At 41.0% G+C, this 17,775-nt stretch overlaps 1 protein-coding gene across 3 annotated transcripts in view; it reads right to left on the reverse strand.

Annotated features, from left to right (window-relative positions):
* The window catches only part of c23h8orf34 (chromosome 23 C8orf34 homolog), an 85,978-nt gene that overhangs the window by 14,719 nt on the left and 53,484 nt on the right, over positions 1-17,775 (reverse strand). For 2 of the 3 annotated variants that reach the window (XM_017452684.3, XM_017452685.3), the window contains 3 exons: positions 15,219-15,304; positions 14,759-14,835; positions 4,158-4,287 (listed from right to left, as the gene is read on the reverse strand). In XM_017452684.3, coding sequence (XP_017308173.1) covers positions 4,158-4,287; positions 14,759-14,835; positions 15,219-15,304 — 293 coding nt within the window. Of the gene's footprint in view, positions 1-3,239; positions 3,362-4,157; positions 4,288-14,758; positions 14,836-15,218; positions 15,305-17,775 lie in introns of all 3 variants that reach the window. The other variant, XM_053674970.1, reaches the window with a different exon arrangement.

Below are 17,775 nucleotides of genomic sequence, written 5' to 3' on the forward strand. Positions count from 1 at the left end.
GACACAGCCGAACTCTGTTGTTCGCCGTAAAACGTAAAACTGCCGTGTGTGATCGTGTCCTGTCGCAAAATGCGGTGAAAACTCTCACACGACGTTCATAATGTGATTAAGGTGCTTACATGTCACTGCTACACGTCCATAATGCGACTAAAACAGGAGTACTCCACCTGTCTTAATCAGATTATTGCTTAATTCGATTATGACCTTAATTAGATTAAGGTCAGTAAAAATTGCTGTTTACATGCTAGTTTCTTAATTAGAGTATGGTCTTAATCGGATTAAGAGTGGATTATTGTTGTCCATGTAAACGCAGATAATGAGCACATACCATTGTCGCTTCTGAAGTGCGCTAAATCACGCTGCAGGTGCTAAACTACTATATTTGCGTTATTGTTATTTTTAAGTAGGGCCATGAACTCTATATGGTTTAAGCACAAATTAAACTTCACGTCAACCTAGGAAATTCCTGGAATCTAACACAGTCTCTTGGACTGTACTGAGCCGAGCAGAAGTTATTTAAAACCTGACCATTTTCCACATTTTCAGGAACCAACCTTAGATAAATTTCACCTCTGTTCATCAACTGTATGGGTGTAAGGATGTGTGCTAATTGCTGGTCTTGAAACGCTATTCAAATCAAGCATGAGCGCGTTAATAAGTGAAGTCATTTTTGGCTTCACCAAAGTCTAATTAAGACAGACTCGCTTCCTGGAGATCGGATATCTTTTAACCTATTAATAGTCTACCCTTCATTTTGTGGTAAAGTTCAACAGCTGGAGCAAATTCACAGTTTTCAGTTAAATAAAATGCTGTCTTGGCACCCTGACGTTATTAACGATCGCGTTCGTAATTAATATTACTGGACGGAATGCCAAAATTCCGCTCTCAGAGCATATCCAGATGTTCATCAGATTTAATTCGGATATTGGAACCATCTCCCTAACGTCTATCACGTTGCTCATTCTCGTTCTCCGTTCACGTATCACTTTACTGAAATGATTTTTTTATTTTTTCTGGAAAAATTCACATCATCATGGCTGGCTGGAATAATTGTTTATGTCTGTGTACTGAGTGGCGTGTGGCTAAATCAGATCCGATCTCGGTCTCGATTAGGAATGATTAAACGAGAGAGGATGACTTTAAAGAAACGGCGAAGAAACGTAAGCTCGGGAGTAGATCTAATCGAAGCTTTTCTCAACAGTCTTTGATCAGAAAAAGAAGGAAAAATGTATTGTCGCTTTGAATAATATGGAGTACGAAACTCATCCCTAAGCAGGAAGATAAGTCATGTGGAACGTTGTTACGTTAAGAGACAGACGTTTGGGGTTACAGCATACACGAGTTATCCACACGAAGCAAAAACGCTCTTACACAGGAGGAAATAATAATAATAATAATAATAATAATAACGATACAGCCATAATGTAAATTCACTGCTTTATACTGTAGGAAATTTTTTTTTTTATTAAATAGCCAGGAGATTTAGTTGACCACATAACTGGGTGGAATAAGTACACAAAAGCAAAAGAGCTAGCTCTCAACATGGAAGGCATTAACAGCTAATAAAAGCATGAAAGTAGTGAATTAGGCTGTTGGACGGTCAAATCCACTTCCTCATGGGGAAAATTAGCGAAAAAAATCTGGGAATTCCATTGATCTGTTATACAAGGTGCCCCAAAAGACTCCATACACAGGGAAGTACATATGTTTGCCAGCACCACGTCGGTCGTGCCTTCGTCGGCGGACGTTCGCGGACATCCAGTTCTCGGTCGATCCGTAACACTTCTGGTCTTTTCGAATATTGTTAATAAGTTTGGCAGCAGTGTCATGTGTGATGGGCTTGCCATGTTTCCTGCACTGCAACCTTTGCGACAGTTTCCCCGATCCAGCCATGAGAACGATTTTAATATGTTCTTCTTCGTCAAAGGCATTCTTAAAGGCTATCTGAAAGCATATATGTATGGAATAGATACACTCCACTTTGATGTCATGGAAGACTATAGTGATTTTTAAGATCAAGCTAGAATTTGTTTTCTAAAACGTTGCATTGTATTGGCTCTCGTCCAAATAGTGCTGTTTCCGTGTTTTGTAATTAGCCCCTGTCGTGTTTTTTTTTTAAAACATATACTCATTGTTTTTGTTCCATCCTCGTCTCTGCCCCGTCCTGTCATTGACGTGCAACCCTATTGTATTCACCTGCTTTGTGTTTAGTTCTTGATTAGTCTCTAATATTGTTGTTTCACTCAGTACGTTTACATGGACAGCAGTAATCTAATTATTGACCTTATTCTGAATAAGACAATATTCTGATTAAGGTGTTTACATGAGTTGCATTTAGAATATTCCTTTCATGTTCAGGTTTTACATGTCATAGAACATAGAACGATTAACGGCACACGTCATTACGTCCCCGCGCCACTCTGTTTCGACGTCCCTCCGGAATTTCACGTATCGACATACGGTTCGTCTTCGTTATGGTACCGTATACAGTTTTGGGTGTTTTTATTTTTAATTTTACAAACGCTTCAAGTGCGGTTAATTATTTGTCATGTGCAAATGGACAACTGACTAAAACCATGGGCTGCGTCCCAAATCACGTACTTACCTACTATATAGTAGCCGAGGCACGTAAGTACGCGGTTTTGAACGCAGCCGTGCTCTCTTCGTTTGCCGTGTGTGTACACGTCGTGTCGCATAATGCGGTGAAAACTCCCACACGGCGTGAATAGTGTGATTAAAGTGTGTACATGTCTGTAATACACGGCGATAATGCGACTGAAACAGGAATACTCCACACGTCTTAATTCCATCTGTGTTTACTTCGAGTATGACCTTAATCGGATTAAGGTCATGAATAATTGCTGTTTACATGCTAGATTCTTAATCAGAGTATCGTCTTAATCAGGTTAATATCGGATTATTGTCGTCCGTGTAAACGTACTGATTCTGTCTCTTTTGGAAGTCTTACCAGTGTTACGGCGCATTACTGAGCCTTGTTTCTAGCCTCGTTTTCCTATTCCCGTGTTTTTCTGCTTTTCCTTTGACCATCCCTACTATTTTCTCGACTATGATTACGGATACTCCTAGATACAGTATGCTGGTGCTTGAAAGTTTGTGAACCCTTTCGAATTTTCGACATTTCTGTATAAATTTGACCTTAAACACTGTCCGATTTACACCCAAGTCCTAAAAGTAGATAAAGAGAACCCAATTAAACAAATGAGACAAAAATATCATACTTGGTCATGTCGGACTGTGGATTGGTGGAGTCCCAACTCTTTAGAGAAAGGTTTTGTAACCTTTTCCAGCCTGATAAGTGTCAACAAGCTTTTCCAGAGGTCCTCAGAAATCTCCTTTGCTCCTGTCATGATACAATTCCAACAAACATGTGTTGTGAAGATCAGACTCCGATAGATCCCTGTTCTTTTAAATAACACAGGGTGCTCACTCACACCTGATCGTCATCCTACAGTATTGATTGAAAACACCTGACTCTAATTTCACCTTCAAATGAACTGCTAATCTTAGAGGTTCACATACTTTGGCCACTCACAGATATGATATGTGATACTGGATCATTTTCCTCAATAATTAAAGGACCAAGTATAATATTTGTGTCTCATACACACACACACACACACACACGTACTGTAGGTGTGGTACAAACACAACACACAGCTGCAAACCATGCTGACTCAAAGCCCTTAAGTGTTCTCAGCGAGGTCTACGTCCCTCTTAAGATCCGAAATTTATGTCCTGTACAACAGCTAACCAGATTTAAAAAATGTATTAAATAAATGGAGAACCGCCATAAACAAACAAATGCTTAACACATGTCAGATCGCAGAGATTTACAACTCTGTGTGCTTGTGCTTTTAATAAACGAGTGATTTCTCATGCTTCTCGAGCTTGACCGCAACCCAAAGAGATGCGAGATCAAACCTGGTGCATACACACACACACACACACACACACACAAAGCTTGAGCTCCTTTTCTGTCACTCACACGCTTCAACTGTGTTGAGAGACGTCTGGAAATGAATCAAAGATGGCTGGAGTAATCAGAGGGTTTTGTCACTATGTTCTCTGATGTGAGAAAACAGAGACACCGCCTGTTTTGTTTTGTGTGTGTGTGTGTGTGTGTGTTTAATACTAACCAGCGAGGTGCTTGCCCATGTTCTCCAGCTCTTTAGAAAAGAGAAGCTCCTCCAGCTGTAGAGCACGTCGCTGTGCCTGTGGGCTTGTGCCTCTCACCGGCTTCACGTCCGACGCCCATGCAGGATAGCGCTGTCTCACACACACACACACACACACACACACACACAAAAGGAGGGAGAGAGAAGAAAGTCATAAGAAGCGAAAAGAAACCATATCTGTTGTAACGAGGCAACTCTAATTTTAATATGCGCTAGAAAAACAGTGAAAACCACACAGCTCGGAGATGAAAGTGCTCATGGGTAATGAGGAACGTTTTGTGGGTGAGCGTCGAATCAGCAATCGTTAAAAATCCAAACGATCGAGAAGGACATGACGGCTGGCACGGTGCCTGACAGGAGTTCTGCTACTGCACTTTAGAAACGATAAACCGCACAGTTTGGGAGAAAATTTTAAGCTTATGACAAAAAAAAAAAAAAATGTAATAAAAAATACATAAAAGAGAACTGAATATAAATCTAGATCAAGGCCTCGATCAAATCGCCCACCAAGAAAGAAATTACGCTCGTCTGATCTGCTGATCTCCCGCGACTTTCGCGCAGAACGGTCTCACTATGCGGATTGGTGCAAAAAACTGAAAACATCCAGTGAGTGGGAGCTCTGCAGGTATGTATATGTATATATATATATATGTATGTGTATATATATATATATATATATATATATATATATATATATATATATATATATATATATACACACACACAGTAGAGTGCACATGTATAACAACTAGGGCACGGAGTTTGCATGTTCTCTCCGTGCTTCGGGGGTTTCCTCCCCCAGTCCAAAGACATGCGGTGTCCGTAGTGTGTGAACTTGTGTGCCCTGTGATGGTTTAGCACTTCGTCCAGGGTGTCCCCTGAGTCCCCTGGCATAGACTCCAGGCTACCCCGTGACACTGTGTAAGATAAGTGGTACAGAAAATGGACGTATGGATGTATATAACTCTGATAAATGAGAGTTTCAACATCGGATAGGAATTCATGGAACCTCATGGAGACTATACGAAGACAGAAGGTGCGTTCGAAAAAAAGGGTGCAACTTATTTGACAGTATTCGGCTACTTGTACTACTATCTTTTCCCCAGCATTAGAATATTCCCATTTTCCTATCATCATGGGAGCGTTTGGTCTCCTCAAAGAGAACCAGACAAACCACGCACAAATAAGAAACACCTCTGAGCCCACACGGTCTGACGTTAGCGGAATTTACGACCCGTCTGACTGTCGTTAGTCTAAACATGTGGAAAACTCGGCTTCTCTCGAGTGTCTTCGTCTTCGTCCTCTGTAACGACAAACGAGTTTGAAAAACTCTTTACAGAACTCGTTTAGTGAATTATGACGACATATTTTAACCGATGCATGTCAATGTTAATGTTTGTGGAGATTTTAATCCCTCTTTTTTTTTTGTTGTTGTTCCCTCTGTTGCCGCTCCAGTGTTTTCTCTTGTGGTTTTCTGGCCCATATATTAGCGGCATCACCGAATGCTCCAACCAGACGAGGACTTTTCTCGGTGACATCATGATCTGGAAAAGAAAGCCAGTGGTCTTCGCTATAGAATGATTGTGGCTTTTGAAAGGCAATTGTAGATATTGATCATGATGCGTGCGTGCAACGCGAACCGCGATGAGTCTTTAATTCCGTACACACGAGGGAAACTTTCGCTTGCTTGAGATGGCCGGAGTTGTTTATCGGGCGAACACAAAACCGGCGTTTCCGTTTACGAGCGGCAAGTGGGATCTGCTAAAGTGAGGTCCCGACCGAGGCTTTTTGGACACCCTTCTGTCCAACTGGGAGATGTGGATCCAATTTCTTAAGAAGTGAAATCCATGTTGACGAGTCACTGTGAGAACCCTGTGTGAGAGCGTCCACATCTAAAGATCTCTTCTGGTATGCATGTGGGTGGGAGAAGCTGTGTGTGTGCATTTTATATGCATTTCTTTGTGTGTGTGTGTGTGTGTGTGTGTGTGTGGTAAGTATAAGAGGCCAGCGGCTGCAGTGAACCCAGTTATGGTGAGCCTCAGTCAACTACGGGCCAAAAGGCCACTTTGAGCAAGTGAACCATTAAAACCCCACACAGTTTCAGCCATAACAGCCCTCGAGTGTGCCGAGTGTGGCCACATCCACTGGAAACAGTTTCCAAAAGCCAGAGCTTTTAATGGCCTGGTGTAAAGAGCTGCAAGAGCCACCAGGACACACACACTGAACATGTTATACATGCAGCTAGACACATTAACACACTACAGCACTATAACGTAGCACAATAATGTATATAATGTGTATAACATGCACTACAGTATATAATGAGCTAGCGGCTACATGTGTTACACGTGACGAGTTACGCAACCCACACACACATATGTTACACATGCCATATTATGTGTTATAAAATCACATACATTACATGTTACATGTTTTGATACATATTATGAACCTTTGGCATGTATTAGTATGAGTATTAGCATGCATGCTAGCTAGCAAACGCACAGATAAAGTTATACACGTTTGACATACCGTGTATACGTTGTGGCTCCCGAAACAGGAATATAACATGCAAGGAATAAAACGTGACAGGGCATCGTGTTTTAGGAAAATAATCAGGGACAAGGTGACGTCCAAGGGTAGTTACTGAAGCATGGCGTGTTGTGCTTTTTATCCTTTTAGAGTTACATGTCATGTTGTGGAACATGTCTGTTAAAACAAGTTCCTGTAGCTCCTGTTACCACTTATGTTATAGCAGCTATAAACAGTCGTTCGCTCTGTTACATACTGGCGCTGACACTGGAGACTCCTTCCATTGATGTTAAATAAACGCCTCAGAATGACACGTCACCTATATGTTTTTCTTTGCTAAATAACAACATGTTTCTAAACGGATTCATTATTAGACTCACACACAAGTCCCGGTGAATGAGCGGTTACTATGGAAACGATCAATTTGAACTACTGTCAGAGCTGCTGTTATAGATATTTAATCTACACCGTCTGACCAATCAGATTAGAGTTTATGTCACCACACACACACACACACACACACACACACACACACATTCTAGATGTAGTTATACATGTATAAATGTAAAACATTTATACTTTATACGCTAGCACACGTGTCATACATGTTATACACCTGTTACACATTATACACATAGGTACACACATGATATACATCATACATACTAACCATGCCAGCACACACACACACACACACACACACACACACACACACACACACACACACACATGGTGTTTATTATATGTGCATGTATAAGGTTCCCAGCCTGACATTGCAACATGTTCAGCACAAAAATGAGGAATGCTCTATATCACTGAACTTCACACCAGCCCCAGGGGAGAGATGGAGAGATAGTCAGAGGGAGAGGGAAAGAAATGGAGAGATGACGAGAGGGAATCCTTCATGCAGCTAGGCTCCACCAGAAACCACATGGCCGCGATGCCACAGCCTCTTAAAACCAGTTTAGAGGAGGCTTTGCTGTTCGGCTGCAGGACGTGAGCTGGAGGGATGACGTTTTAGATCAGGAGGGGGATTTAAAAGTACTTCATTGTGATATTTTTCAAAAGGCCGGCCTTTTGAGTTCCCACAAATTCACTTGAAACCAGTTTCTGATTTATTGCCATATAATGAAGAGACGCGCATGCTTTATGAATTGTATTTGATCATGAGATTTGATTTATGAAAAAATGCTGCAGTTGTTTCATTTAATAGGATTTTTCTTGCCCTACATCTCTTTCTATGCTGCTGATTGGCTGGCAGAGTGTGGTTCCGCCCCTTACACCGCCTGCTTGGTACTGCCCACGTTCGGGTCTTGCTACTACTTTCAGCAGTGCGTAGTTTTAATTCGCAGTTTTAATTCACTTTTAACAATAGATATTGTCATGAAGCAGCTTTACAGAAATCCCAATTTTGATTTAGCTCAAGAGGCGACAGTGGCAAGGAAAAACTCACTGAGATGACACTTTGAGAGGAACCAGACTCAAATGGGAACCTTTAATGAGTGATGCTGGATGATGAGATTATAAATCTTTATCGTTCTATAATTGTATACAGATGATCTTGTACATTTTGGATCATGAGCAGTTCCTTTCTTTCTCCACACTTTGGTCTTTCCATCACTGTGGTAGAGGTTCATCCTGGTTCCAGAACTTTTGTGGCTCATCTCTGTGTTTCTTTGTGAATTCCAATCTGGCTTTCCAATTCTTACTGCCGATGAGTGGTTTGCATCTTGTAGTATGGCCTCTATATATCTGCTCTCGCATTAACCCCTGCTCTATGGAGGTTTTTCGTGATGTCACTGACTGTTGTTTTTGGTGTTTTTCTTCACAGCTCTCACAATGTTTCCGTCATCAGCTGTTGTTTTCCTTGGCCGACCCATTCGGTGTCTGTTGCTCAGTACACCACTGGTTTCTTTCTTTTTCAGGACATTCCAAATTGTTGTACTGCCTATGCACAATCTTTGTGCATTGTGCAATTAGTACCTCTGATCGATTTTCCCTCTTCTCTCAGCTTTCCATAGACAGCTCTCTGATCTTCACAGGTGAAACCGAAGGCTAAAACCAAAAGTAGAAGTTCAGAGCTATTTAAACAATCAATCAAACGAGACAAGAAACACCTGTCAGTTACATGTTCCAATATTTTTACTCACCTACCTAAATTAGGTGGTCTGATACAAAATGTGCTATGTTCTATGTCATAAAAGAAAATGAAATAAAAGCTGAAATTCAAAACTCTCTTCATATATTCGTCTTTTGATCTCAAACCCAAACGTCTTCGGTCTACAGCAAAAACAATTGAATTGGCCTTGCCGTTCCGATAGCTCCAGAGGGGACTGTACATGATTATGAATTTGTCCATGTTTACCCTGTCACTCAGGGTTATGAACCGATCTTCCCGTGTTGACTATACATCAGAACAAATATACATACAAATACAAATATACATAAATATTCAATATTACTGTATGCATTACGGAATCACTGGAACATTCTGTCTATCAAAATGAAATTTTATTAAAAACCGACGCACAGCTTTCATCTTTCACAAAGCACTCATTAACAAATGCAAATGAGTCTCCCACTCTAAGTCATTTCATCCCGGCACAATTAAATTAAAAATGCTTCGTGACTGCATTTGCAATGCTTTATGCATTCAAATTCCTCCAACAAAGCGCTCCAGGAGGAAATTAAGTCTAGCACGTGGACTGATTAAATCCGGTCGACTTGGCTTCACAAGCATGTGGTTAATACAAGCTCTCAGGCACTGGGCCGAATCAGGACTGCCAAGAGCATCGAGGATATTGACAATAATACAATTACTATCTGATGTATCTGCATTATGCACAAGTCTACATGCTAATCCGAGACCTCGAACATCCAAATGAATTACAGATAAGAGCAAAAGAACAGAATGCTCAGACGACAGCTACATGCATTTATTGGGAATTATTATGGCATGGCAACAAACGTCAGTGGTTAAGAAGAAGTTCCTGTGGCATTGGAATGACATTTCTGACACCAAAGTGGTGCATTTTATTTTATTGGGCTACACCTCTTCCTCGCCAGATTGCCAGCAATAGCCATGAAAGCATAAATGTAGAACCCCAAAGGGTAGAGGAACCCTTGTGGGTTTTAGATTTAAGCATTTCTGGCTTGTCCCTCAAGGGAAAACACAAAAAAAGGTTCTATGTAAAACCCTACAATAGGGTGTTTTCCTATTAGAGAGGGCTCCAATTAGAGTCCCATTAGAAAGCAAAGAAAACACTCCAAAAAACACATAAGGAATCATTTTTCTAAAATGTTCCATCTAGCCCAGAAAATGGTTCTTAAACTTGTTCCTCTGATGGTTCTGCGTTCTATGTAGAACCCTACCTGGAAAATTTCCCATCAGAAATGTCTATATAGGAACCCAATTAGAATGCTAGAACCACTAACCAAAGAACCAAGAGTCTATGAGATCATCTATATATATAACCCTAACCCTAACTGAAAAGGGGAGAAAAGAAAATATACTTTTACGATTAATAAAGTTTTTACGTTATTGACGCCTTGCGAGACGGTCTAAAGTACAAGATTGGTGCCCAAACCTAAATAAGCCATTATTTCGCTGAAATCATGTGTGTTATAACTAGAATTTAGAAAAACCTGTGTGTATTGGATGGTAATCACCTGCCAAACTAGATTTTCAAGATGGGATGTTGAAAAGTTCAAGAAATGCAGGAAATAGTGAAATATCCAAAAAGCTGTCTGCATGATGAACAGTGGTTAAAGGTCACATCCTTATGGGGCAGAAAGAAAGCTAGTGAAATGCTTGCTCGGCATCTGGCAGAATCATCTGGCACCAAAGTCCACACATTGAGTGTGAGAAATGTTGGGGAAATGGTCTTTTAGGGTATACTGTAACTAAGAAACCATTTTGTGCAAAAAGGCAAAACAGAAGAGACTGAAGAATTCTAACGATGATAAAGAATGATACAGGATACAGTCCAGTCAAAGTAAAATCTAAAAAAAAACAAAACCTTAACCATTTTTTTTCTAAGAACACATGATAAGATGAAGAACACTAAGAATCATACAAAAGTGTGTGTTAAGACATGAATAATTCTATAACATCTCAGTGAAGAGCCTTGGCAAGCCCCAACAGCAGGCTGACAAACAGAACATCACTCCAGGCAGCCTGCCAGGAGCTGGACAACTGGCTGAGAGCAGGTGACTGGTCAAGACTTTGCCTGGTAAATCCAAAGCATTGATATACCAGCACAGCGTCCTACCAAAGATCCTGCGGCCACTGCCGGTGAATGATTGAGAGCTTTGACGGGAAGATTAGCAACTTCCTATGGAGGTGGCTGGGACTGCCAATAAGTCTCAGCATCATTGCTGTCAATGGGAACAACATAAAGCTGTGTTGCCCTTGCCATATATAAAACTTTGATAATTGCCTACAAAACCAAAAATGGACCAGCATCTACTTACCTCAAACCACTTATTACACCCTGCACTGCCCCATGCTCCCTCTGAACCCCTAGCACTGCTAGACTGGTGCCACCATCTCTCAGGGTACAAGGAAGGCATGCATCAAGACTTTTCTCTGTTCTGGCACCTATGTGGTGGAATGAACTTCCACTGAGTCACTGGCGGTCTGTAAACGATGTCTGAAGACCTACCTCTTCCTGAAGTACTTAAATTTCATTTACTTTTCATTGAAAAAAAATAAATAAATCAGTATTTTCATACTATATTACCTCCCGACAGAGTTTTAAGACTGATGGTATTCTTAGTCCATGACCTAGTGAATCAGTATCAGGAAGAATGTATCGATAGAGACTTCAAAGCACTCTGTAAGTCGCTCTGGATAAGGACGTCTGCCAAATGCCATAAATGTAAATGTAAAGTCATTTAAATAGTTCAAAGATTCTACTTTTCACTCAAGTTGTTGTGTAAAATCCTTGTATTACATTAGAAAACACTGCGAAATAGAAGTATTTTCACTAGTGGTCTCAGACTTTTAGACCCCACTGCATATGGCACCTAACATAAGCCCAACATGGCATTGTTGTCATTCATTTCTAATCAAGCAACAGATTTCTATTGACATGAGGTTGTGCTATAACACCTTCCGGGTTGGTTTACGTTAGAACGTCACGACAAGTGACTTTGTGATGCTTTCTATTCAAATTTTCCATTTCCACGGGGGTGTGTTGTTGTAAACTGTGTTTTTCTTTCAAGCAACTTAACTTTTTTTTTTTGATAGACAGCTTCATATGTACTTCATATGGCCTAACATCGTCACACAATTATTCTTTTACTCCAGACATTCGTGCACTTGAAACGAACGACACATTTCTATTCATACTGACGTGATTAGCAGAGCACGAGGGTAGAAAAGCTCAAAAACACATTTCTAAACAATCAATTACCACCACACAGATTGTTTCTCTTAAAAGTGAATTAGCGGCTATATTTATACAAGAAGCTCTCGGAACCACATAAGCACATTATTTATTTATTTATTTTTTCATTTATTCGATTTGTTTTCTGGGTCCATTGAAGGCAACTCATTTGCATTTTGTTTTTCTGTTGTTTTCCATTTTCCCGAACGCAATGTCCTTTATTATATGCGATTTACACGCATGTTGTGTTCATGAGACATGGAGGGCTGCATTAATGAGGGATTGTGGTTACTCGCGGGCACGCATGTTCGTGTGGTCATGGATATGAGAGGATGAGAGTTCATGGCAGGGTTAAACATATTAGACAAAGAGAGTTAGGGATAGAAAACGGGCCTCTTTTATTTTTTGATCTAAACTGTACTGAAGAAAGCTCTGCTATTAATTGGATACTGAACTCTAAATTTAAGCTCTATAAAAATCAGTCAATTGCATCATTTCTGGTCTATCCTATGCCTTAGCAGGAAGGAAAGAACTTGCAAAAGTGCATGTAAAAGTTTCCTGTAAGATGTTTTTAATGTCCTCACAAGATTAAGCCAATTACGCAGTGAGGCCAAATAAAAGAGACACATTAAATGAGTAGTATCTTATGTAACACAGCAGGCATGCCAGGGTCGTGAAGGTGTAAGGACAATAATTTATATCTGCCGATGTGGAATGCCAGATGAAGGACGCCTGGTCCACATGAATAAACCAGCCTGTAAGGTGCATTTTGGGTTACACTACCACGATTATTGCTTTCAGATAAAAATGAGTTATTCTCCTTGGAGTCACTTTATCGTAGTTTCATCCAAATTCAGGCTCGGGAGAATTAATTAAACCTGTCACAAACCTATGATGCTTATAGGGCTGGAATTCATTGGAAATCGCTCAGAGAGTTGCTCGGAGGACGTCTCTGAGCTTTAGCTTTAATGATGCAATTATTATTACACCTAGTGACCAGCTTGAGTAACTAATGAGGGACGTAAGCCGCTCGGCTAGTTAACAGCTAAATAAAGAACCCTGGATCAATGTTCTGTTAAATTTATGTATGATATTAAAGCAGGTTCTATGTGCTTAGTAGACCGTTCCACATCTCGAAGTTTGTGAAATGAAAAGTGCTGAGATGTACAACATTCACATCACACACGCACACACACACACACACACACCGCACAGCAGTCGACTTTGGATTAGAGGCTGATCCAAACCCAACAACTCTGAGCGTTCCTCTGAGGGCTCTCCATAATATAAAACTAGTGATCATCGGCATTGTTAACTGCACCTGTGAAACCCCAGCAAGGCAGGGAGATTCGCCACACACACACACACACACACACACACACACACACACCTTCAACTATCGTTGTCCCAAGAAGTGACTGAGCCCGTAAAAGCATTACGTTTTGTTTTCCGCGACGTTCACAGTGGTGATGGGAGAAACCCTGCAGGACCAGTTAAACTAATAAGCTATTAAAAAGACAAATCGCATTTGCCTTTCACTCAGTGCCCAAAATAAGCAATTATACGCACAACGACCACATCAGGCCTTAAAAAGTATCGGTAGGTAGAGTGGAGATGTTCACAATTGCCTCTGCATATGGAAGAGATTACCCTCATTGCTCTGGCACTGCTTAACCTGTACACACCAAGGCCTCCTTTCTCTCTCTTTTCTCAATTTGAAAAAAAAAACAAAAAACCCACAAGTAAAGAGAGCCTGTCTTTGTATGAATATGAAAGGAGATCTGTGTATGTGTGGGGCTCTGTACAGTGTTAAGCCTGGCTACATGGCATTATTTACTCTGTGACATGCTTTTCAAGGGGATGCCAGTTCCTTGGGCGGAGCGGGTGGAACGAGTGCGGTAGCACAAGGCTAGACAAGACGATACGATTCGAGACGAGGTCTCGCTCTCCCGATGCTGCCAGCATGTCTGGAGCCCTCTTCCATCTGCTCGGCACACCACACGAGCGAAAAAAAAAAAAAAAACCTGTTAAAAAGACTTTCCAGCACCAGACTGCTATAATTATGGCACTGCCTAGCCTTGGTGTCGCTGCTGATAGGAAAATAACCACTTTATGATGAGGGGAGAGAGTGTAGTGTTGAGCGCTGAATCCATAGCAACAAAGGCCAGCCAATTAAGAAGCCGTGAGGTCTCGCCTTTCTATAAGATCAAGAGCATCGAGCACATATGTTGTTTTTGACAGGTTTGATTGAACAGGGACTACTCCACGACTCCACGACCTCCATGTCAACTCCATAATGACATGTTCATGTAATTGTAACCCCCTTTCTTCTTCTACGGCTCCTGTCTAGACTAGAGTTCAAGGCTCTAGTTCATACAGCTCTGTGATGGCTCCTGGATCCCAAAACTCTCACAACCATGAGCTCTTTCTGCATTGTTTAGTGAGCTAAGTTATCCATTACAACGACAAGCCTAGAGAAAAACAGACACGTCAGGCTGGAATTGCTTTGTAGGAAAGAGTGATTAAGTGGTTTTATCTGTCTCGGTGACAACACACGCACAATGGAGATGATGGAGAAGACTTTAACGAGGGAAGAAAAGTGATACGTGGACAATTTCTTTCTTCGTCAGGATTGCTTACCGGACCAGACACTTGAGAAGCACCCTGGAGTTCCAGCTCGGCGGCAGTCAGAGGCTCTGTCACTCCAGGCAATGGACCTGTTCCAGAAAACACATAGCGAGCAGGTCTTTACCACCCACGGTTATCACAGAACATACAGACATACAGCCCCCATGCTCAGGTAGCGATTCTCAAGACCTGCCACTCAGCTTGATCCACCAATGGCCTCTCTTTAGAAGTGTTCCAAATCAAGCACTAGGGCAAGAAAGCAACAGGATAATTCGATGTTGTAGTGCCAGGTTGGAACAAATACCTCCACATGCCGCTGGATCAAGTTGAGCACCCTTTGGGCTTGAGTGCCTCTTCAGAAAAAGACAAATGATAAGTGCCTATCCCATTGCAGAAAATGATACCGCAGTCCTTTCTTCTATACATACATATATATAAAATACAGTAAGAAAAACTCAAATTTCTCACTCACATGTCACTTCAGGCACGGCCTGCTCAGGAACATGCGGTGCTGGTTCCTCCTCAGCGCCGGCTGGAGCGAGACTATCCCCCTGAAGCCTACAAAACCCAAACACAACACGCTGAAGACACAACACCAAACAAAGGCTTCAATTTCACACCACTGTTCTGATGCACACTCAAGATAACAGCGCTAATAATATCATGCTCGCCACAGAAGGGAGACTGCAGGGAAACATCGGGATTCACTGAGATCCCATCAGCCATCTTGCCTGGACGAGAGCGCGGAGACACCGTGTCTCCGTTCATTAAAATGTGTCGAGACAGCCCAGGTAAACCACTTGTCTTATCAGCCGTCAGAGTGATGGGAAAAAGTAAGAAACACACAAGAATGTTGAAGATGTAATAACTATCCACAAATGACTGCCTGTCATTCGGAACATCTCCGCACCCTTATCATTCACTTCCTCTTATCTGAAAGAACTCCTGACATTATGAGCTTGTCTAGAGAGGATGTCCTCGAAACCAGCTTAAAGACTGCAAAATTCCCTTCTGTTGTGTCACTGACAAGACGTCAAAAGGACACGCTTTGTGGGAAAAATGTGTTTTCCACATCATATCAGACTATCAGACTGTCTAAGCGAGGAGGCCAATTACAATCTAACAAATGTACTTTTTATTCACTCAGCTAATAATAAGCCTCTTTCTATTTGAATTTCTCCACATATGTTTTCATGTACACAATCATGGCCTGATATTAGGATCTGAAAAAAAGGATTCCTCCACATTTTAAACAATAAAGGCCTTCAATTTGTTGCATGACAAATGTACTATTCAATCTCCTCCACTCTCTGATCTGCACAAAAGCCAGTGTGTCCCTGCTTTAAATAAACTGCGTGATGTCCCATGGGATGCATCGACCTGGTATGGGCCTATTTAATCTCACTATTGTGCGTTCTGAGTGGATTTTTTTTTTACATTTTGTTTTGTGGACACCTGACTATCACACCTATATGTGCTTTTTGAACATCTAGATCCACATCTATTTCCCTTTTGCTCTTATAATAACCTCCACTCTTCTGGGAAGGCTTGCCACTGGATTTTGGAGCGCTTATGGGGGTTTGTCCATTCAGCCACAAGAGCATTAGCGAGGTCAGGCCCTGATTGTCAGGCGAGAAGGTTTGGGGTGCTGTCGGCGTTCCAGTTCATCCCAAAGGTGTTCAGTGGGGTTGAGAGGTCAGGGTTCTGTGCAAGACACTCAAGTTCTTCCACTCCAAATTTGGCAAACCATGTCTTCACAGAGTTGGCTTTGTGCACAAGGGCATTGTCATGCTTGAACAGGTTTTAGTTCCAGTGAAGGGAACTTGTAATTCTGCAGCATTTGAAATTATGGGCAAATGTGTGCTTCCAACTTTGTGGAAGACCCACCTATGGTTGTGATGGTCAGGTGTCCACATACTTGTGTCCATATTATATATATCAAGCCAAAATTTATGTTATGGGCTGTAAAAAAACCCCACAAAAACTACAGAATGCAATTTGGGGCCAAAATTGAATACATAAATATTACACTATTAATGAATGAATTAATGAATTAATTAAGTAATTAATAGTATCGTCCCTTTAAAGTGCATGAAAATGTTTTTTTTTTTATCCACAGATAACAATGGAGAATCTTAATAGAAGATGCCGCTTATACATTACATAACATTACAGCATTTGGCAGACGCCCTTATCCAGAGCGACTTACAATTATCTCATTTATACAACTGAGCAATTGAGGGTTAAGGGTTAAGGGCCTTGCCCAACAGTGGCAGCTTGGCAGTGCTGGGATTTGATCTCACGACTTTCCGATCAGAAGTCCAACATTTTAACCAACGAGCTACCACTTCCCTTATATTAAAAGTGATGTTTTTTAACAGATAAAGTTATTAATGAACCAAAAGTGACTAATATATGAGTGCATGGTCAGCTTATCCTTCAAACCATGGCATGTTTTCAAAATGGTGAACTAAAAACACAATAAAATCATGCACATATTATGATTTCATGACCTTGATTCAGTTCATCGTGGCTTCATTAAGTTGTGAACATGATATTTAAAAAAAAAACAAAAAAAAAACTGCAAAACAATCAGATGTGCTGGATCAAGTGCTATTTTATAAGCTATCGAATACTGACGGTAGAAGCCTATGGATATTCATGCAGCAACATATTAGCTATATACAAGACTCCTACTAGATGTTTATTTGAATGATTGCCATTATCTTAATGATGTATAATCATATTATTCTTTTTTTGTTTGTTTGTTTTGTTTGTTAGTTCTCATTTTTAAATTGCGGCTTGCTTTTAGGTTGCATCATATTACATTTGACAGCAAAGGGTTTTTTTCCATACATTTGACCCGCTTCTTCAGACCGCATTTTCTATCCCGGATTTTTTTTACAGGCTTAAAGGCAGGTGCTCATGTTTAAAGGTCGCGGTCTATTCAAAAACATCGTCTCGTGTGTTTCTGCTTAATATAAATAAAAATGTTAGCCTTGGAGGTGTGACCAACATGTAGCTGACCT

Source organism: Ictalurus punctatus, chromosome 23 (genome assembly GCF_001660625.3).
Source record: "Ictalurus punctatus breed USDA103 chromosome 23, Coco_2.0, whole genome shotgun sequence".
Lineage (NCBI taxonomy): Eukaryota > Metazoa > Chordata > Actinopteri > Siluriformes > Ictaluridae > Ictalurus > Ictalurus punctatus.